Source organism: Balaenoptera physalus, assembly GCF_965194825.1.
Source record: "Balaenoptera physalus genome assembly, chromosome: 2".
Classification (NCBI taxonomy): domain Eukaryota; kingdom Metazoa; phylum Chordata; class Mammalia; order Artiodactyla; family Balaenopteridae; genus Balaenoptera; species Balaenoptera physalus.
The window spans coordinates 894,299-914,393 of record NC_138883.1 but is presented as its reverse complement, the minus strand read 5'-3'; the positions used below and the strand labels follow the sequence as shown (position 1 = coordinate 914,393).

Genomic DNA, 20,095 nt, shown 5'->3' with positions numbered 1-20,095 from the left:
GGCGGGGGGGAAGTGGGGGCCGGGCCCTCAGGCCTGCCCCCCATTCTTGGAGGAGCCTGAGGCAGTGAGTGGCACGTCACCGGGGCCCACCCAGCCCTGCCAGGAAGGTTACCTGTGGTCCCAAGTCTGTGGCTCAGAGAGGGGCAGGAATGGGCACGGTGTGGGCTGGGTGACCAGCAGATGCCACGTCCTCTCCGGGGAGTGGGCAGCCCTGTCACACATGCCCTGCAGCGAGAGGCACCATCAGGCCCATGGGCACCTGAGCTCGGCCACCACTGGGGTGTGGATCTGGGTCCTGTCAGAGCCCAGCACCCAGCACCCTGAAGGGTGGTCCAGAGGCACGAATGGATAAATGTGTGCACAGATGCGCATGTTCACGGATGGGCGCAGATGTGTACGAGCTGTACGTGTATGTCTGTGCGCACAGGTGCGTACCTGCAGGTGTGGAGGCCTGCACCTGGGAGAGGGCTCTGGGCCAGCGGCTGGAAGGCCCCGGCTTCAGGCAGATGCCAGGCAGTGTGAGTTCCGGGGCCCTGTCTCCTGGCCTCCCCTCCCTCGATCCTGGGGTCAGACGAACAGGTCGTTCTTTGGGGTGGGAGGATGGCATGCAGATGTGCGACGCAGGTGCACACGGGCCTGCACGTCCCCCTTGGGCCAGCACGTGGCAGTGGTGGCCTGCCCGCAGGGCGTGGGCCGTGGCCCAGGGGCACCCCCAGCCACCCTGGGGCTTGACTCCTCCAACCAGACGCCACACCCGGTCACCACCACGTGCCCCCAGACCTCCCCTTCCAGCAGCGCCCTGCCTCGCAGCCTCCCGTCCCCGGGGGTGGAGGAGGCCCAGCTGGGGAAGCAGCCTCACTTCAACTCTGGGCCTCGGCTCGCCCCTCAAACCTCCTCCACCTCCTGCCCGCCTCCACTCCCGGCCTCAGCAGCCTCTCCTCTGTACGCGGACACCCACTCGCAGACCCGAGCCTCACCCTGGCCTCACCTTACGAGGCTGGGCAGCACCGGCCCCTCCCACCCAGCCTCCCATGCCTCCCCCGGACCCCCTTCTTGCCCAGCCTCCCAGGGGAACCATCCAGCCACAGCTCCGTCTGGAGAGCCAGCCCCGCACAGACACAGCCAGCGCGCACCCCTCCGCCCTCCCCAGCCGCCAGCTCAGCCCTGCCGGGAGGTTCCCCAAGCACCCCCCTCCCCGGTCGCCTCTGGGCCGGCCCACCACCTGCTCCCTGCGCAGTGCGATGCGCCCCCAGCCCATGAGGCTCCTCTAAGAGCCCCTGCAGCCAAGCAAGCTCTCCTAGCCCCAAGAGGGGCCCAGGGCCAGGACGGCCCACAGCTGGGAAGAGTGGCACAGGGACTTCCAGTGAGGGTGGACATGTCACTGATGGTTCCCCATCAGTCAAGGCCAGGAGCATGGAGCTTGGAGGACAGGTACCCCTGCCTCAGCCGCACTCCTCCAGGGAGCAGACAGGGAATTGTAGACCACAGACTCAGTGGCTTTCTGCTTAAGGAACGATCTTTCTGTTTCACCAAGCCAACCCTCCACTCCAGCCTTCCAGAAGCCCTGGAGTCCAGGCTGGCTGCATGGTACAGGCCGAGGGGCACAGCCAATGGCCTCAAAATCCACCCCCTGCGATCTCTGGTGCACTCCGGGAGGGTGCACTCTGGGAGGGGTCTGCCCACCCCAGGGGCGGGGGGGCTGGGCCCTGGGTGGGGCAGAAGCATCTGCCCTTCCCCCGAGGACACCTCCCGGACAGCGGTGCCCAAGCCAGACCGAGAGTGGTCTCTGGGCCTTCCAATGAGGAGGCCTGGCCCGGGGGGTTCTGGGTGGCAGGAACCATCCGGAGCAGGGCTGCCAAGCTCGAGGCCCCTCTGCCGGCCACGCCTCGGTGGACGGTGAGCCCGATCGCAGCTCAGGCACGAAGCACCTGTAGCTCTCTCACCCAGGCCGGCCGCGCAGGCTAGCCGGCTGGCTGTGCACATGTCTGCTGAGTGGTGCCGGCTGGCCAAGCGGCCTCTGGGCTCTTGGGTGCAGATCTGTGGGGTCCCCAGGGCCCAGGCAGTGGCAGGGAGGCGCGAGGGCCTGGCTGGGGACTTCGGCTGGAGATACACGATCAATTCTGGACCAGCGGGACACAAAGTGCTTCTCAGACGTGGCAAGAAGGTGAGGGGCGCGGGGAACCCAGCTCCACACAGGCAGAGGAGGGTCCTGGAGCCCGCCCAGCCCTCCACGCACTTGGACAAGCGGCCGGGGCTCCCTGTGCCTTAGTTTCCTTCCGTGGGACATGACATTGCCGCCTGCAAGGGCTCTTGGGCCGTGAGACCCACCTCTGACCAGATGCAGAAGCTGGTCCGGCCCCCCTTGCTGGGCAGAAACACTCCTTACGTCGCTCAAAACATGGTCGCAACAAACAGCAAGTGCCACAGAGGCCACGTGTGGCTGTGGATGAGGGCGGCGGGGCAGGCGGGCCGGCACCCATCTTGTCACCAAGTCTCGGCGCTCACGCCTGTGGGCTGGCCCCAGAGGCCCCATCTGACCCCTCAGGAGATGCCGGGGGGTCCACCAGCAGGACACTGCCGGCAGCAAGGTCACGCCTCAGTAGCCATCGTCGTCGTCACCGTCACAGCCGTAATCTGCAAAGCACAAAAGAGTCACGGACACTGAGGGGGCGCTGCGTGGTCAAGCACGCTGCACCCGCCACCGCCCACCCCGTGAGCGGCGCCCCAGGCCAGGCTGCACGGGCCCCACCACCACTGACGGGGACCGCCGCGTCGGTCCCTTCATCTCTGCAGGTCCCGGGGGCAAGCGCCCGTGTGAGCAGTGCGGGGGTGGGAACCTTTCTCCTGCTGGACGGGCAGCCCAGAGCCCCCAGTCTGCACAGCAAGCGGGTCCCGGCCAGCTCCTTCTAGCAGCCCTGGCCTCAAAGCCAATACGGCCAATCGTAAGACGCCAGTTCAAATTCCCTTCCAAGGTGCAGTCAGGGGTTTGTGCCCCTTTCCCCGGAAGCCCCCGGCCCGCCCCACCCGCTTGCGGAGCTGCCGCCCATCGTCTCACCGTCGCCGCCCATCATCTGCAGGGCGCTGACACAGGGCTCCCCGTCCTCCTCATCGGGCTCCTCCTCGTCCGCGTCCTCCTCTGGGTGGTACGACACAGGCCCACTCTCCACCACGACCGCCGTGGGCCTGACGGGCTCGGCGCCCAGGGAGGGGGGGCTCGGGAGCAAGGCCTGCCGGGAGGGGTGGGCTGGGGACAGAGCGTGGCTCCCAGGCCACCGCGGGGGAGTGCTCTCTGGGGCGGGGGGATACGCCCCACCCTTCAAGAGTGGTCAGCGAGGACACCCCGATCCCCCGCGCCTGCCCCTGCAGCTGCCCTGGGACCCCTCAGGGGCCCTGCCTCCCTGCTTCTCCCTTCTGTTTCCTAGGCCCGACCAGGACCCCAACAATAAGAAGGGAAGACCCCTGAACCCCAAGACAAGGGAAGAGGGAGGCCGCTGACTGCGCTGGACCCTGGGACCTGGGCCTGGCTTCCCACACGGAGGGTCGCGATGGCTGTGGGCTGGCACACACTGGTGGGCTCAGGCTTTCAGGCCCCGGGCCGCCCCTGGGCCTCCCTCTGGCTGGGCTGGGCTGGGCTGCTGGCACTCCCTCCCTGACAGGCGCTCACAGACACGGTGCCGGGCGTCTGCTGTTTCCCAAGGATCCCTGTCCCCCGGCTATGTCCACACAACGCACCTCTCCCACGGCCACCTTCTTAGCTGGCTGCGTCGACACCATCGGCCTCAACCTGGAAGAGAGCACAGCACGGTGGCCTCAGCCCAGGCTGCACCATCGGCCACGAGGACACGGGCCCCGCTGGAAGGCCCGTTCTCTGACGGCGGCATCTGGCCAGATGTAAAGGACGACGGTGTACTGAGGCTCCCGTGGCACCACCCTGACTGGGTCTTGTCCGCCCAGTGGCTGCGCCTGGGCCCTGAGCGCTGCCCTGTCACCTCCTCCACCCAGGCCCGGCAGCCCGCCCCGCCCCCACCCCTGCACTGTCCTTCCCCCGACCCCACCGGCTGGGCAGGGGGCTGAGCCTCTTCACGTCTACCCCACAGACATGGCGCAGGCAAGATTCTTCCCCCGGGGCCTGGGTGAGCACTGCACCCACAGGCAGGGCAGGGCCAGGGTGCTGGGGATGGGGGCGCAGGGAGCCAGAAGCAGCCGGAAGTCTGGATTTTTGTATGAAAGCTTCTTTTTAAATGTTGGCAGCAAATTCAAATTTCATTGAAGCCACTCTGCAGGGAGACAGAAGGTCCCTCTGGACAGAACCCCCATGTATTGATCAATACTTGATGAAGGATAAAAACTGGAATCACACTGCCCTGCCACCAGGCACTCCAGGCCCCCCAGGTCAGCTGTTTTCTGAAGCGGTCCTGGGCTATCTGCCCCCTGCCACCCCCCATACTTCCAGGAGAGCGTGTGGAGGCCGTGGGCAGCAGCTGCTGTGGGAGACCCGTTCAGTCCTCCCACTGGTCCCTCCTGAGTTTCCCTGTGCTGGAAGAGGAGGAGGGCGAGAGGCACGTTCTAAGACCCAAGCCCGCCCCTCCCCCCCCCTCCCCTCCCCTCCCCTCCCCTCCCCTCCCCTCCCAGCCTGAGAGCCTTGGTTGCCCGCTCCACCCCACCAGGCCCAAGGCACCGGGCACCCACTTCTGCTAACAGCACCCCTTCCAATGGGCTTGTTCTTCCTCCCTCGGACCCTCCAAACACAAAACGCAAGGCGCTTTCTACACAAAACCACTGCAAGGGGCTGGGGGCGCACACCAAGGCTCCCCGGATGCTGCTGACCTGCCCAAGGGCGACGGCGGGACTCCCACGGGAGATGAGGCAGGTCCTCCTCCCAGCCCTGGCCGCGGGAGCCATCCAGACCCAGGGAGCCCCCCACCAGACCTGTGCAGGGTGGCCAGGGCAGGGGCAGAGCCCACACTGCAGCCGCTTCCCTCCAGGGCATGGCTTGAAGGAAGATGTGCGGGGGCAGGGAGGGGGCGCAGGCGATCAAGCTGCACCCACGGCGGCCCCAGCCCCGCACAGTCCGCTACCCTGGGCCCTCCTGGCTATCTGGCCCAGCCCTGCTGTGACGTGCCAATGAATGCTGGGCACACGGGGAATGGATCCCGTAACAGCCTCCGACAGCGGACACCTGACAGCGGGGGTCTGGCCTGTCAGGCCAGGTCTGGGCAGCCCGCCCCGTGAGGGCCTCGGCAGCAGTGGCTCCGGGGTCTCACAGGAAGCCCTCGCTCTACATGGTCTGGGGCTGCAGCCTGGAGGGGACAAGGCGGCGGCTCACGCAAGGCTGTGCCCAAGCTCGGAGGAAGCCCCTCCCACACGGATGGCTCTCCGGGTCCCCACCTGTCACCTGGGGAGGCGTGAGCTTGGAGCCACAGCTGCAACAACCCGAGGCCCAGCAGAGAAGTCCAGAGTCCCCAGAACCCAGGAGGCGGGAGCCGGTGGCGCGCTCCCTACCGACTGAGGCCAGCCCGGCCGGGGGAGCGCGCCGTCAGCGGACGGGGTGAGAACGGCTCCTGACGTGAGGGCCGGCAGGAGGCGGGTCTGGGTCTCAGGCCCTCCTCTCGAAGCGCGCCCGGCAGCCGGTGACTGGCTGGGCCTCTCGGGGGGTCTGCGGGCACCTGGGCACACGCTCCTCCCCTCCGCCCGCGGCCCCGCCCAGCCGGTGGCCTGGAGGGCCCGTGGCTGCCCCACGGGGCCGCTGCCCCACCGCTTCTGGAAATGCACCGCGGGCGCCAGCCGCCAAAATGCTCACAGACGGACGGCGAACACCACGTCCACGAGGGGACAGCCGGACCGTGCGACGGGGCTCGGCCACAGCACTTTGCACTGACAAACACAGGCTGAACCTGAGCTCTGGGAAAGCAGCCCCCGTCACCCCCGTGCACGGTGATGGGAGCAGGGGATGCCGAGCTTGGGGGTGAGGCGCCCCCTCGCCAAAGGACGAGGCTGCCTGCCACGACCCGGGAGCACAGGCAGCGACCACACCGTGTCCGGGCGGGGCGCTTCCCAGGCTCCAGGAGAGCGGCGGGCGGGCCTCCCGCAGTGCCCGCTCTTGTGCCTGTCATCAGAAGGGAGCACGGGGACACCCAACAGGACCAGGACCAGCTGTCCGGACACTGACAGGCTGTACTGGGCGCTTGGGGACTTGGGGGCGTGGGGTCTCGAGGAACAAGGGAGCGGGGTCACCAAATTACAGAAGTGTCGCAAAAACTGCGAAAAATGATTACTCCCACTTTAGAGAACAGAAATGCAAATCAGAACATCTTTAACTTCTCAGATGAGTCAGGACAAGAAAACGGTAGCGCCAGAGAAGAGGGGGTCAGGTGGTGGGAGTGCAGCCCCAGAGGGCCCTCCCCTCTGGAATCCCCCCGCGAGCACAGCCGGGGGCCAGGCTGCGGGCACACCGACCAGCCTCGGCCGCGGCAGGGGCTCTCGGCCTGGGGCGGGGGGCACTGCAAAGCTGCCTGGACCTGGCCCCACCAGCCGCCATCAGGAGGGCCCTGTGGTCGCGCTGGTGTCTTCCCCACCCTATCCCACTTGCCCCATCAGTGGTTTGCTCTCCCTCGGCGGAGAGAGCAGGGGGATGGGGGACGGGCAGGCAGTGCGCAGAGCATGGGGGGGGGCCCTCCCGGGAGAACGGACCCCTGGGGTGGAGAATGGGCCCGGCCCACAAGTCTCTTCAAACAGAACAGACCCCGATGCCGCAGGACCCCTTCCAGGGCTGAAGCCCTGCTCAGCTCCTGGCCAGGGCAGCGGGGGCCACGCTGGACACCGACACTGGTTCCCAGCACACAGGTGGGGAACGCCCCGCAGCCCTGCGCCTGCCCGACACCCAGCCCGCCTGGCACGGTACCTTTTCCCCACGCTGGCCACGGGATCAGCCCCGCTCCTGCTGGCTGGCGTTTTCCGCCGAGACAGCTTCCTGGCTCCAGCCCTCTCCTGAGGCCGGGCGTCCTCCTTGTGTGGGCCGCCCCCGCCCTTGCTGTCGAGGTCCCGGAGCACGCTGTAGTTGATCTTGCTGGAGATCTTCTTCTGCTCCAGCATCTTCTCGATGGCCTCCCCGGCCGTGCTAGCCTGGATCGGCTCCCGTCGCTTGCAAGACTTCTTGGGCTCGATGGAAACACAACATTACGCTTCCTGTAGGTCTTGGTCCTATGAACCTGCCAGGTGCCACTCAGGACGTGGGAGCGGGGCTCAAGCAATCAGGGTCGGCTGGGGAGTCTTACTCTCCCTGGAGAGTGGGGCACAGGGCAGTCCAGTGCTGGAGGAGCCACTGGGCAGCTGCAATCTGCCTACAGCCCACCGTGCAGAGCCCCGGCCGGGCTGGGCCCCAAGCGGGCTTCCCCAGGTCACAGGGCGGGGGCGGGGGCTGGCCGGGCATCTGCCAGTGGGAGGCCAGCACAGCGCAGGGTGGGCGGCCGGGAGCTCTCAGGTCCCTGAGGAAGAGGCGGCGCCCTACCTTGTGCTCCTTGTAGATGCCGAGCTCCCTCTCCTTCGCGATTCTCGCTTCTTTCTCTGAAAGGTCAAGGAGCGGGGTCAGCAAGGCTGGCGCCCCGGGGCACCTGGGCGGGTGGGGGTCTGCGAGGCCCGCGTTCCAGGGCGCCTGGGCGGGCACTCACCCCTCTGCTCCCGCAGGTACTCGGCATTCTCCCGCATCCACAGCTCGGCCTTCACGCGGGCTTCGGCCTCGTTCAGGATGTACTGGGGCAGAGCGCAGCGTCACCATCAGAGGGCACGCCCAGAGCTCAGCTCTGCCAACGTGCGCCCCTTCAAACACGCGGGTCAGGAAGCAGGCCTCCGACCCAAGAGGGAACGTGTGTGGAGAGCCGGCTAACACCCTGGTGTCCTCCAGCCTTTCCAGGCCGGCCTGAGGGCCGCATCCATGAACCAACCCCGCAGCAAACGCCCCCCCACTCCTGGCAGTTTGTGGTCCCCCGGGGCACGGGAGCCAGGCCAGCCAGAGCGCAGGGACGTGGGTCCCGGAGAAGGAACTGAGGTGAGGGCTCAAGACGCCAACTTAAGAACACGCAGGTGGCCTCAGGCACAAAGTGATTGATGACAAATCAGGGGAAAGGCTTCCCGCCTGCCAGAGAACAAGCATTGCTGGACAAACTGCTAAGAGCCCGTCTGAACAACGGCAGGCCCAGGGGGATATGGAGCTGTGCCCCCAGCCCACAGGAGCTTCCCAATGGGGCGCAGCCTGGCACTCCACGGACCCCAACCAGCACCCCCGGGAAGGCCACTGAGAGCTCACGGCGCTTACTCTGTCGATCTCGAGGTCATCGATGCCGCTGAGGTCTAGCTCACCGTCCCCGGAAGCATCTTCTAGAGGGAAGCACAGCCTGGCATTTAGGGTCAACGTCCAGTTAAACGAGCGCATACATCACCTGGGCCATCTCAGGACTCGGGGGTGCGGCCAAGGGCTTCTAGCAGCCGCTTCCTCCCGGCCGCCAGCCAGTCCCGGCCCCATCCCTGCGAGTGCAGGGCACAGGGGGCAAGGCTTACATCCCAGCGCCGAGTGGAAGCAGCAGGATGCTAACTTGGAAGACCTCCCAGACCTCACGCTCTCCTGTACAGAAAGCTTTTCAGATCAACAGGCCCAGGAGAGGGGGCCTCAGGCAGCCTTCCGTGACCACGCTCAGGACACCCCCAAAACCCATCGGCCACCACCCTCCTGCCCCAGCTGGTCAACAGCACAACCTGCACGGCCCAGAAACCGGGGCCGGCCCTCCTGTGGGCCGCCCCTCCTGTGGGCCGCCGCTCGTCATCCAACGGTTCTCTGCCCTGTCCTGTTGGTTCCAGCCCGACGGGAACTGGGAATGCTCTCCTGCCAGCAGGCTGTCGGGGATGCTCTCCTGTCACGTTGCCGCTCCGCGGCGGAGGCTGGGCGCTCAGACACACCCCCACGCCCCTCTGCGGTCAGCCTCGCTCCCCTTGCTCTCTCAGCTCCAGCCAGCTTGGCCTCTTTCTGTCCAGGTCGCAGTGCCCCCAGCTGCCTCAGGGCCTTTGCACATGCCCTCTGCTCAGTGAGCTGTGGGACCTGCTCCGGGTTCCACTCATACGGCAGCCCCTTTGGGGTACAACCCACCTGTACCTAACTGATGGGCTGGGTCTGTGTCACATCCCTCTCCCCTCTAGACCACCAACGCCACCACAGTAGGCGCACGACCGCCCATCGCCACGCCCAGCCACAGGGCACGGGAGGAACATCTGAGCAGCGTCCCTCTCACAGAGGCTCCTTGCACACAGAGGCCAAGCCCCTGGCACCCAGAGGAGGCAGGGCCCACCTTACGGTGAAACTGCGACAAGACCAAACCCGCCACCCTCCTGGAGCTGCCTGCACGCCAGGCCCCCCCGAGGGAGGAGCAGCTGGGCCCCTGCGCAGGCGCCCCGGCACTGCAGGCACTGGAGCCCAGCAAGTGACATCCGTCCGACCAGTGGAGATGCCGCCTTTGGCCGACACTTTCCCACCAGGTTAGATGCAGAGGCGCGGGCAGGGGATGCCAGTCTGTCCCTGTGGCCCCTCTGTAGCATGTGGCCTCTGCACTGAGGCCTCCTGAGTTGCACAGGGGCAGGAAGGAGCCTCCAGCCACAGCCCGACCAAACCGAGGGCTCTGGTCAGCGGAGGAGGGTCCCGGAGATGCTGACAAGCCCTGCGGCATTCGGGCGTCAGCACAGCTGGGGTCACTGATTGCTCACACAGCCTGCAGCGGAGCTGGCAGGGCCCCTCCCAAGCCCACCCTTCTCGGAGGCCCCTCAGAAGCAGCACCTCCAACTCCCACAGGCGGGGGGGGGGACAACCCAGGCCTGGAAACCCCAGCCCACCTGCCCGGAGGAGCCCCCCGCCGTCTCTCCACCCCCCCTGCTCCCCCAGCCCCTGGGCGCTCACTGGGGTCCCGGCTCTGCGAGGAGATGCACTCTCGGATGGAGTCCGAGATGCCCAGACTGGCCGCGGTGGGCAGAGGGCCGAGCAGGGACTCCAGGGCGGGGGGCCTGCCGCCTCCCTCAGGGCCTCCTGCCGCCTCCGAGCTGCCAGGAATGCCTCCCCCAAGGAGCTCCTGGTAGAAGTCCTTGTTCAGGTGGCTGGCCGCGGCCTCCAGCTCTTCATCCTCGGCGTCCTCCTCACCAAACAAGCTGGACGTGGTGTCCTCAACGGAGCCTAGGGACACAATTTCACGCACCACCTGTTACCCAGGCAGGAAGCCAGAGAGCCCGCTTGGTGAAGAGGAGCGTTTCCGCCCAGCTGCAAAAGGCACTTATTCCAAAAGATGTGCCTTGTCCCAAGGGCGCCCAACACCCACCCGCCCGTGAACGGGCCTCAGCCCACACCTCACACGTGACGCAAAGATTAACTCAAAATGGATCAGATGTGAACCTAACAGCTAAAACTGTAAACGTTTCAGAGAAACAATGGGAAGATAGGTGACTGTGAATTAAACCGGAACTTCTTATACATGACGCTGAAAGCAGAATCAATAAAGCACTGATAAGTCGGATTTCATCAAAATTGAGAACTCTACCTTTGAAAGACACTGTTAAGACAAAAAAACAAGCTGCAGACTTACCTGCAAATCACACATCTGACAAAGCACTTGTCTCTAGAATGTGTAAACAACTCTGAAAACACACAACCCAATAAAAAATGGGCGAAAGGTTTGACCAGAGACTCCAGCAGTGGCGACGTGGGTGATAAACAGGCACGCGTCATGCTGTCACGACGGACCTGCAAGCCTGCATGCCCCGCCCCCTCGCACAGCCACACCAGTGCGAGGGGCACGGAGGGATGGACGCCACACTTCCGGTGCCACCACGTTGGAAAACAGTCAGATGCTTTCTTAAAGACTTAAACACGTCTCCCCCTGACCCAGCGATTCCACTCCTCAGCATTTACCCAAGGGAAAAGGAAATAAAGACAGTTACATGATGGACTTTCCCAGTGGCACAGTGGTTAAGAATCCGCCTGCCAATGCAGGGGACACGGGTTCAAGCCCTGGTCCGGGAAGATCCCACATGCTGTGGAGCAACGAAGCCCGTGGGCCACAACTACTGAGCCTCTGCTCTAGAGCCCGCGAGCCACAACTACTGAGCCCGCGCACCTAGAGCCCATGTTAAGCAGCAAGAGAAGCCCATGCACCGCAACAAAGAGTAGCCCCCGCTCGCTGCAACTAGAGAAAGCCTGCGTGCAGCAACGAAGGCGCAACGCACCCAAAAATAAATAAATAAATAAATAAATTAATTAAAAAAACAAAAACAGTTACACGAATGTTCACAGCGGGTTACGTGCAACGGTCCAAGACTGGAAATAATCCCAGGGTCCTTCCACCTCGGACTGGGTGCACTCGGGCACCACTACTCCACAAAGAGGGCTGATCTAGCGACGGACGGCTCAGAACAACTACACCGAGTGAAAAAGCCAGAGGAGAAACAGGATACACACTACACGATCCCACGTACGTAAACAACACGACTAATTTCCAGCAACAGGAGGCAGCTGCACACCGGGGTGGGCACTCGCCGGGCCCTGGGCCTGGAATACACACCCCCGACCACGCGCACAGCTCCCTCACGCCCTCTCGGCCCCTTGCTTGGAAGCCCACGCCATTACCGTGTGTGTCACCGGACATCCCGCAGGAGGGCCAGCAGAGGGAGGACATCGGTCGGTCCACTCTGTCCGCCGTGGGGTCCCGGGGCCCAGTGCCCTGCACGCATGAGACACGTCCTCCGGAGGGAAGGATCGTACCTGCGTCCGTGGCCCGCGTCCTCCTCCAGCCCTCCTCCAGCCCAGCCTCCGTCCTCGCCGCAGAGGAGGGGACGCGGGAGCTGCGGCTTCCTTGCCGGGGCTGGGAGGCTCAGGGGCTGGTTCACGAGGAGGCAATGGATCCGAGGAGCGACCCAAGGCCAAGGCGGGCCGGGCCCGTCCCTTCATTCTTGACACAACGGATGAAACGTGGAAATGGTCCAGATAACCAAACGGCAGGGGCGTGGAAGAGGACACGTCCCCGACGGTCTCCCCAGAAGGGAAGCGTGTGAAAAGCTGGAACTGGAGCAGGAGACGAGCGGCCCCTCCACAGCGCCTGGTAAGCGTGACAGCGGCCGCTGACAGCCGGGCGGGGGCAGGAGAGCGAGCCCGTGTCCGCCCCACTGCTGGGCAGGTGCAAACAGGTGCTGCCCGAGAAACGGAGGACTGAAGAAACCACGTGAAGGAAACCACTGGGACAAAACCCAGACCTTCCCAAGGTCCAGAAAACACCAAGCAGAAAGGCACATAAGCGACATAAAAGAGCTCACTTCCACTGTTGAAAGAGAAAAAGCTCTCAGGCTGGATCAGAAAGCAGAGCTCAATTCTCTGCTGCCTAGAAGAGGAGGACACGGACGGAACAGGCGGGGCAGGCAGAGCAGAGACCACCAGGCATGCCCCCAGGCCGTGGAGGGCGCCAGGCACCAAAAACAAGCCAGCCTCAGCTGGAACACGGCGGCCACTTCTGTCTGCAAGAGGACCTCAAAGCTGACGACGTGACCAGTGAGATGCCCCGACAGACACAGAGCCCAGCCCAGCTGGATGGGAGCAGAGGGGGCCTCCTCCCAAGCACCACTGGCGTCTCCAACCAGCGGGCCTGTGGCCACAAGAGTTGATGGCACAAGGGAGGGACAGCGCCAGCAACACACTCGGTCACAACGCAGTAAATGAGGTTAACAACAAAATCAGAAAACAAAAGCCCCCGCCCCAACTCTTAACTCCCTCACTTGACTCTTAGCACCAAAGACAAATATAATCTGAGACCGTGAGCAGCGCAAATCGTCTGATACCAGGACAGCGGATCGCAGCTCAAACGACACTCGGGCCCTGCCCTGCGTGTGTCACAGGAAACCAGCCAGGCAGTGACCTCAGTTTAAAACAAGGAGAGAAGCTGCGAGGAGGACAGAGCAGAGGGAAGCGGAAATCAGCAACAGTGTACAGGAAGGCAGCAGGGTTCATAAATCAGTGCGAGAGCTGGCTGAACGGGAAATCAACAACCTAGCTAGGTTAAAAAAAACCAAAAAAACACAGAAACAAACTATGCAGAATAAGAAAGGATAAAAATGAAAACGACCAGAGAAACAATAAAGTCAAAAGTATTGTTAGATACAAGTTTGTTCAAATCTGTGCCTGGATGGGACGCCGTGGCAGCCTAAGAACAGAGAGGTTCACCGTCTGGCCAGGCAAGGCCTTCCCAGAACCATGGGACACTGTGGAAATGATGGATCACATTCATTGACCCAAGAAAACCCTGTGTTCTCTCCGCAGACCCTGCAGACATCAGAAACACTCCCTGACGGCTGAGATTGGACGGCTCAGTGAAAACGGCGGTGGGTGTTTCCTTTACAGGACAACGTGGTATTTCAGCCCAAAGCCTGTACCGTGTGTCCCGGGCAGCACAGAGGCCTTGTGGGGAAGCCGGATGACATGCCCATTGTCACAGCCAAGACTCAGCATGGTCTTTAAGGGTCAAGCAATGGACTAGGCAAGAGCAAGAAAGTAGGGGCCTAAAAATCGTGAAGGGCAGTAAAATACCACTATTTGTAGACGACCTAACTCACCAATTACCTGAATAATCCGATGATGAACTGAGAAGTACTCAAAGCAGTAAAAGAATCCCTAACATACAAGAGCACAAAAGTACCACCTAGAAATCAGTATCTTCCACAAACACAGCAGTTGAAGATGCCACTTATGGCAGCAACAGAGAAGGCAGTGCAGCTGGGACCCAAAGCACCTGAGGCAAGGCCTCAGACTCAGAAGAAAACCCCCGGGAGGGAGACACCCCGCTCTCGCTCTCGGGGGGAGGACGGCGCCAACCTGCTCCAGGTGATGGACCGAGCGGAGAGCTGCGCTGGGGCGGGCGGCGGCCAGGATGACTCTGAAGGTGGGACGAGGAAGTGAGCGAGGGGCAGCTACAAAGCCCCAGGGAAGAGGCGGTGAGCAGGTGCTCGCCTTCCAGACTGGATGACTGACGGAACCAACGCTTACTCAGCACCCGACCCTGTCCTGTGAGCCAGAGAGGGGGTGGGAGGGCGCCGGCCGCCGACCCGCAGAGCGTGAGCGGAGGGGGCGCCCCGAACCAGCCGGGGTGTCCCCGGAGCACGGCAAGGGAGGCAACGTGGGAGAAATGAAAACCACACACGCACAAAGAGAGCTGTCCGAGGGGGCTCACGGCAGCTTCGCGAGGCCCCAAACCAGAAACGGGGTTGCGCACGAGCTGCGATGGGACGTGGGGAGAGGCGGCAGCGGGGAGGGCTGTGTGGGCCGCGGCCGCGGGAGCAGGGCGAGCTCTTTCCCACAGGCAGCATCTGCCAGTGAGTGAGTAGCCTGAGGGCAGCGGGGGCAGGAGACTGGTCTGGAAGACTCGGCCGCCCCGGAGCTGCTGGGGACACAGGGTGGCTCGGGGTGTCCTGGGAGCAGCGGATGCCCAGCTCGGTGCGCAGAGGCCTGGGGCAGGGGTGGAGCCAAGAGGCAGGATGCACGGCCACGGTGGGGGCAGCAGGAGGGGCAGCGAAGCTCGGCGGCGGGGCAAGTGCCGGACACGGGTGAACTGAGCCAGCAGGTGAGGAGACGTGGCTGGACTCACCATCTTTTGTCAGGCTGGCAAGGGCCCCCTTTGCCTTTGGCCGGCTGTTTTCTAGTTCAATCTCAATTGCGTCCTGGTAGCTGGATATTTCACCTGAAGCAATAAATTAACAGCAAAAAGTAAGCACAGGGGACTTCCCTGGTGGTCCAGTGGCTAAGACTCTGCGCTCCCAGTGCAGGGGGCCTGGGTTCATCCCTGGTCGGGGAACTAGATCCCACACGCGTGCCGCAACTAAGAGTTCACATGCCGCAACTAAGGAGCCCGTGAGCCGCAACTAAGGAGCCCGTGTACCGCAACTAAGACCCGGCGGAAACAAACAAACTAACTAACTAAATAAATAAAATGTTTAAAAAAAAAAAGCAAGCACACAATCCGTTCCTGTAGGGACCTGAAGCACCCGTACGTTAAGATAGGCTGGTTACCTTCCACTTCCTCCAGCTGCTTTGACAGGACTTGTTCCAGCTGAAAAGGAAGAGGACGAATGCGTTTAGCGAAAGGAGCGAGAGCAGTGCCTGCCAGCACCCGGCGGCCTCTCGACCCCAGCGCAGGTCCCCAGCCTGACGAGAGGGACTCGGGCTTCAAGCCCCCAGAGACATGAGCACCAGGGCCCTCAGGGAGGCAGCTTGCCCCAGAAACTGTACGGGATGCACTGAGGGGGGTCTAGGGAGACCCCAACAGCAGACGAGATGGCTCGGGGCCCAGGAGGGACCGTGCTCCGTGTGGCCCACCCCGGCCCCGCCCGGGCTCAGCACCCCGCCCCCGCTTCAGTCTTCGCAGCTACGCCACTGTTGTGAAGCAAGAGCAGGAAACGGGTGGGGCAGCCAGGCCCGGTGTGCGGGTGGCCCACCTGCTTCATCCGCAGCTTCCTCTGCCCAGCTGTGTAGGACGGGGGGTCGCACTCCTCCTCCAGGTCGACCTTCATGAACTCGTCCACGGTCAGCTGACTGGTGGGGGTATCTTCAAACTCTGTGAGCCTGAAACAGACGTTTGAACGGGAACCTGGTGCCCGAGAACAGCGCTCAAACCAGCACCCAGGGCTTCCCTGCTGGCAAAGGGGTTGGGAATCCGCCTGCCAATGCAGGGGACAAGGGTTCAAGCCCTGGTCCGGGAAGATCCCACATGTCGCGGAGCCACTAAGCCCATATGCCACAACCACTGAGCCTGCGCTCTAGAGCCCGCGAGCCACAACTACTGAGCCTGTGTGCCACAACTACTGAAGCCTGCACACCTAGAGTCTGCGCTCTGCAACAAGAGAAGCCACCGCGACGAGAAGCCCGCGCACTGCAACGAAGAGTAGCCCCCGCTCGCTGCAACTAAAGAAAGCCCGCGTGCAGCAAAGATCCAACACAGCCAAAAAATAAATAAAATAAATTTTTAAAAAAACAGCACTCCGTTTACAAAACAGTCCCTCAGGGGTGCTGGTTCCCAGGCCCAGCACCCTGCCACACACAGCTGTGAGCACAGGCCCGGGGGCTGTCCGGCAGCCTCTCAGCCCCTACTCTATCCTGCCGATAGCTTGGGCCCCTGGGAGAAAAAGGCACGGCACTCTCATTGCTCCCCCAGGTAGACTCAAGAAGGCCCCAGAAGGAAGGAGGCCGAGCCACCAGTCCCAGGCAGGCAGGGCTCCTGTAGTGCAGTGTGCCCAGCCATAATTAATTCTTGTCCATTTCCTACATTTTATACCATATTTAAAATGTTCAACAGAAAAATTTTTAAAGAGAACCAGAGTTCAAATAAGCAAAATAAATTTCCCTCTGCCTTTGAAAACTGCCATAGGATATGATCTCAGTAGAAAGACAGCCATCAAGAGCTCCAGACTCAGGGTAAATACCCTGCGCTGACGGCTGTGCCAGCGACTCTGGGCTGGTGACTCTCTCGTCACAGTCTACGTGGAGCTCCTGCTGGAGCTGCCGCAACGACCCTGTGAACACAGTATCCAAAGCAGGGGCTCGCCTGACCACTCCGTTACAGGGACACAGTGGCCCTCTGCTTGAGCCTGGCTTCCCCCAGGGAGACCGGTCACTCAGGCTGCACCAGCCAGGAGACAGACAAGGTCACTCTCGGTACCTGTTTCCTGACCTGAGTCAGAGTGACTTTACAAACCACTGTCCACCTCAACACAGGGTGGAAGAGAGGGGCCACCGCTTGGACGGACTGAGAGGCTGTGCAGGGAAGCCTGGCCAAGCCCCCGGCTGCGATAAGAGCGACCCACCTCTTGCGCAGCGTGGATTCGCACACCTTGACCACGCTGATGACCTCTTTGACGGTCCTCCGGAAATCGTGCATCCTGGCTGCAACCAGAAGTGCTGGGAAGGAATACAATGGGGAATTCAGAAACAGGATGCTCCTGCCAAACCCAGGAGCGATCCTGTGGGCAGAGGGCTGATGACCCCACAGTGCGACCAGCTGGAGAGAGCGCCAGAGGGTGCTCTGGGAGCCCCGGGGCGACACCGCCCTCCTCACCTTCCTGCGGGCGGTGCTGCACGGTCTGCACGACTGTCAGAACACCTGAGATCCGCAAACCGCTTTGCAGGCAATTATACAGTAATTTTTAAAAACGTAAGAAGTACTGCATCACACATTCCTTCTTTAAACGCAAGAAAAATTAAAATACACTTTCTGAGAACTTTGTGTAACCTCTCAAAGCAAATGAGTGAACTCTGAGGTGACCTGTATAGGAAACGCTGGCTGGGGATGGACAAGCCAGGAATCGGGGAGAGAGGGAGTGGGCCCAGGTGTGCTGTGCTGCGACCACAACTGGCTGGATCCTGGGAGAGGCCCAGATGCTGGACTGCAAACTCAGGAGTCAGGCTTGGAGATGGAAAATGCATCTCAGGAAGCACTGATCCTGCTGGTTGCTGAGCGCTCTGGAAAGGAGGGGACTCGACCTTGTGGGGCAGGGTAAGAGGCTAAGAGGAAGGGTAACGGCCCTCCTGGGGAGGGGCTCCAGGTCCAGGGAGTGTCAGGAACAGAGCAGGAGGGCCGTCTGTGGGCTGCTGCCACCTGGAGGGGAGACGAGACAACTGTCGTTTGGGGAACGGGGCGCTAGCCCGACAGCCCGGGGTGCCCTCTGCAGCAATGACTCAGCACGGCTGCACCTCAACATTCAAGCCTGGGGTCAAGGCCAGGAAGCTCGTCAGTCCCCTTGGCCTCTGAGGGTCCTGCCTGTCCTCCAAGACAGAGGTGAGGTCAAGAGGCAGCAGGCGGAAGTCCCTGAGGGCTGGGTTCGGACTGGGCCAGGGAGGCCAGCAGGCAGCTCTGGAGGCAACCCAGCACCTACCGGCTCGGCCTGCTGAAGGGCCGGGACACAAGGCACCCGCACGCTGGCAGCGGGACCCAGCCAGCGGGACTCCAAGGCCGCCTCACCTGCCCCACAGAGGCCCGAAGGGCGCCGGCCCGTGTGCATCCAGTCCCTCTTCATCCTCTGCAGGAGCCTCAGGGCCGTCATGGACACCTCGTGGTTCTTGTCACCGAACTCCAGCAGGTGGGCGAAGCGCGGGATGTACAGGCAGGGGTCTGCGGAAGACACGCACCTCAGCCAGCCGTACGCGCCCTGGAACAGGAGTGTGCAGTGCCAGGAGGCCCTGCGGGGCGTGCACTCCACATCTGGCAGCACACGGAAACCCACCTGGTGCGACAAGTGCTCCCCCGCGCCCCCCCTCGGGCCACCCTCACCCGTCCTTCCACCGCACAGGCTCCCCAGGGCCCCTTTCCTCCGACACGAGCCCCCCTCCTGGACACGCAGCCTCCCGGAGCAGCTGCAGACACTGCGGCCGGGCGGCTGCTGCACCCAGAGTGGAGCCGGTGGGCAGGACGTGCGTGCCCTGCCACGGGACGTGGGGGCCCCAAGCCTGCGTATGCATCGCACACGCTCCTGCAGACGCATGCACAAAACCCCGTTGCTTCATTTGGCATTCCATGGACTGCTGTGAGTCAGCCAAGTTTTTACGTACTTATTTTCTGCACTTACTCTTGTGTAATGCCAGCTTCCATCGTCTGCCCTCCTGTCTACGGGCGTGTGCACCTCTTCAGATGAACGCCTCTCTCACTAAGGGAGCGTCAGCCCGGCTCAGGAGGGACCGGAGCCGCCTGCACACACACCCTCTCCCTCCTTACCAGCACTCCCTCACGCGGCTTTGGGCTAGACGCTTCGCGGGCAAAAACAACCAAGTAATTTACTCAATTCAGCTAAGCGTCTGGATTGCCATAGGCAACTGAAGGAACCCTGCAGAGCCCTAAGACAGAGAATAGCGGGGCGAGACCTCCTTTGGACAAGATCATCCAGGAAGGCTGTGCTCAGGGGGCCGGGGCGGAGGCCCGAGGAGGGGGTTCCAGGAGGGGACGGGCTGGCCCGGAAGCAGGTGTGTACAGGCAGACGGAGGAGGATGAAGGGCAGATCGGGAAGACCCTAGGAGGCACAGGAGGGAAGGGGACTGGTCAGCTCATCTCTGACACCTCCAACAGCAGCGCAAGCAGGCGTGTCAGAGACCCCAGCTGTCTACCAACAGCCAGCACCGACCTTCTGGGCCCCAGCCTGCCCACTTCTCCTGGCCTCCCTACATCTACAGGGCATTCATGACTGAGCTCTGGCCCCTGGAAGCCCCATAGATCCTACGAGCACCTCTTCCACCCCTGCCAGCCTTGGCTCACATAAAGGACCCAGGGAAGGTTTCTGAGGCCACAGAGATTGGCAGCCGCCCCTGAAGCAGGCTGGGTCGCCCAGGGACCACATGGATTCAGGCGGACACTCCCCTGCACTGACCAAGGAGGCTGTGGTGGCGTAGGGAGCAGTGCCTCTTGGTTGCCTTATGCCAGCCGGACCCTAACAGCCACCCAGCTCAGCCCAGCCAACACAGTGTGGAAATTAATAAGGGACAACCTCGCGTACAACGAAGGCGGGACGCCCTGAAGGGGGCGCTCTCACACCAGACCCTCCTTCCCAGCTTGCTTTGCGCCTCTGGGCGGGCAGAAGCTGGTGCGCTGCCATAGGAAGAGGAAGGAAGATTTTCTCCCGGCCCAGCAACAGCCCAGCCAATGAGAAACCGCCACCACCCTCAACTCTCACTTTCCTCCAATGGAGACTGGAAAACCTTCAAAGCAGCCCCGCCCAACTTCCTCCCCCCGCCCCCCCCCCCATAAAGTAAGGCTCCTCTCCTTTGTTGCAGGACTTGCCTGTGGTTTGCCATAGCTTGTGGGTCCCGAAATACAATTCCCCTGCCTCTCCCGAGTAAACTCATGTTGCTGGTAAGGTAACTGGCTGTTTTAGGTTGACAACAGGCAGCTACTACCACTTAACCCCCTCTTTCAGAGACGACAAGGTGCCCAAGATGGGGCAGTGTCATTTGAGCCTAGGCAGTCTGGAGCTACACCTACTTCCACTGTGGGTGTTTTGTTTTGGGTTGGTTTGGGGTTTGGGGGGGTTATTTGGTTGCTTAAAAAGA

General features: G+C 62.6%; 1 protein-coding gene across 7 annotated transcripts in view; it reads right to left on the bottom strand.

Annotated features, from left to right (window-relative positions):
- Nucleotides 1-1,498: 1,498 nt before the first annotated feature.
- The window catches only part of BRF1 (BRF1 general transcription factor IIIB subunit), a 70,399-nt gene continuing 51,802 nt past the window's right edge, over nt 1,499-20,095 (bottom strand). For 6 of the 7 annotated variants that reach the window (XM_082450824.1, XM_082450825.1, XM_082450823.1 and 3 more), the window contains 13 exons: nt 18,021-18,170; nt 16,867-16,960; nt 15,502-15,628; nt 15,077-15,116; nt 14,655-14,747; nt 9,938-10,207; nt 8,312-8,373; nt 7,668-7,749; nt 7,508-7,563; nt 6,902-7,158; nt 3,733-3,784; nt 3,056-3,227; nt 1,499-2,634 (listed from right to left, as the gene is read on the bottom strand). In XM_082450824.1, the coding sequence (XP_082306950.1) occupies nt 2,597-2,634; nt 3,056-3,227; nt 3,733-3,784; nt 6,902-7,158; nt 7,508-7,563; nt 7,668-7,749; nt 8,312-8,373; nt 9,938-10,207; nt 14,655-14,747; nt 15,077-15,116; nt 15,502-15,628; nt 16,867-16,960; nt 18,021-18,170 (1,493 nt within the window). In that variant the 3' untranslated portion in view covers nt 1,499-2,596. Of the gene's footprint in view, nt 2,635-3,055; nt 3,228-3,732; nt 3,785-6,901; nt 7,159-7,507; nt 7,564-7,667; nt 7,750-8,311; nt 8,374-9,937; nt 10,208-14,654; nt 14,748-15,076; nt 15,117-15,501; nt 15,629-16,866; nt 16,961-18,020; nt 18,208-20,095 lie in introns of all 7 variants that reach the window. The other variant, XM_082450828.1, reaches the window with a different exon arrangement.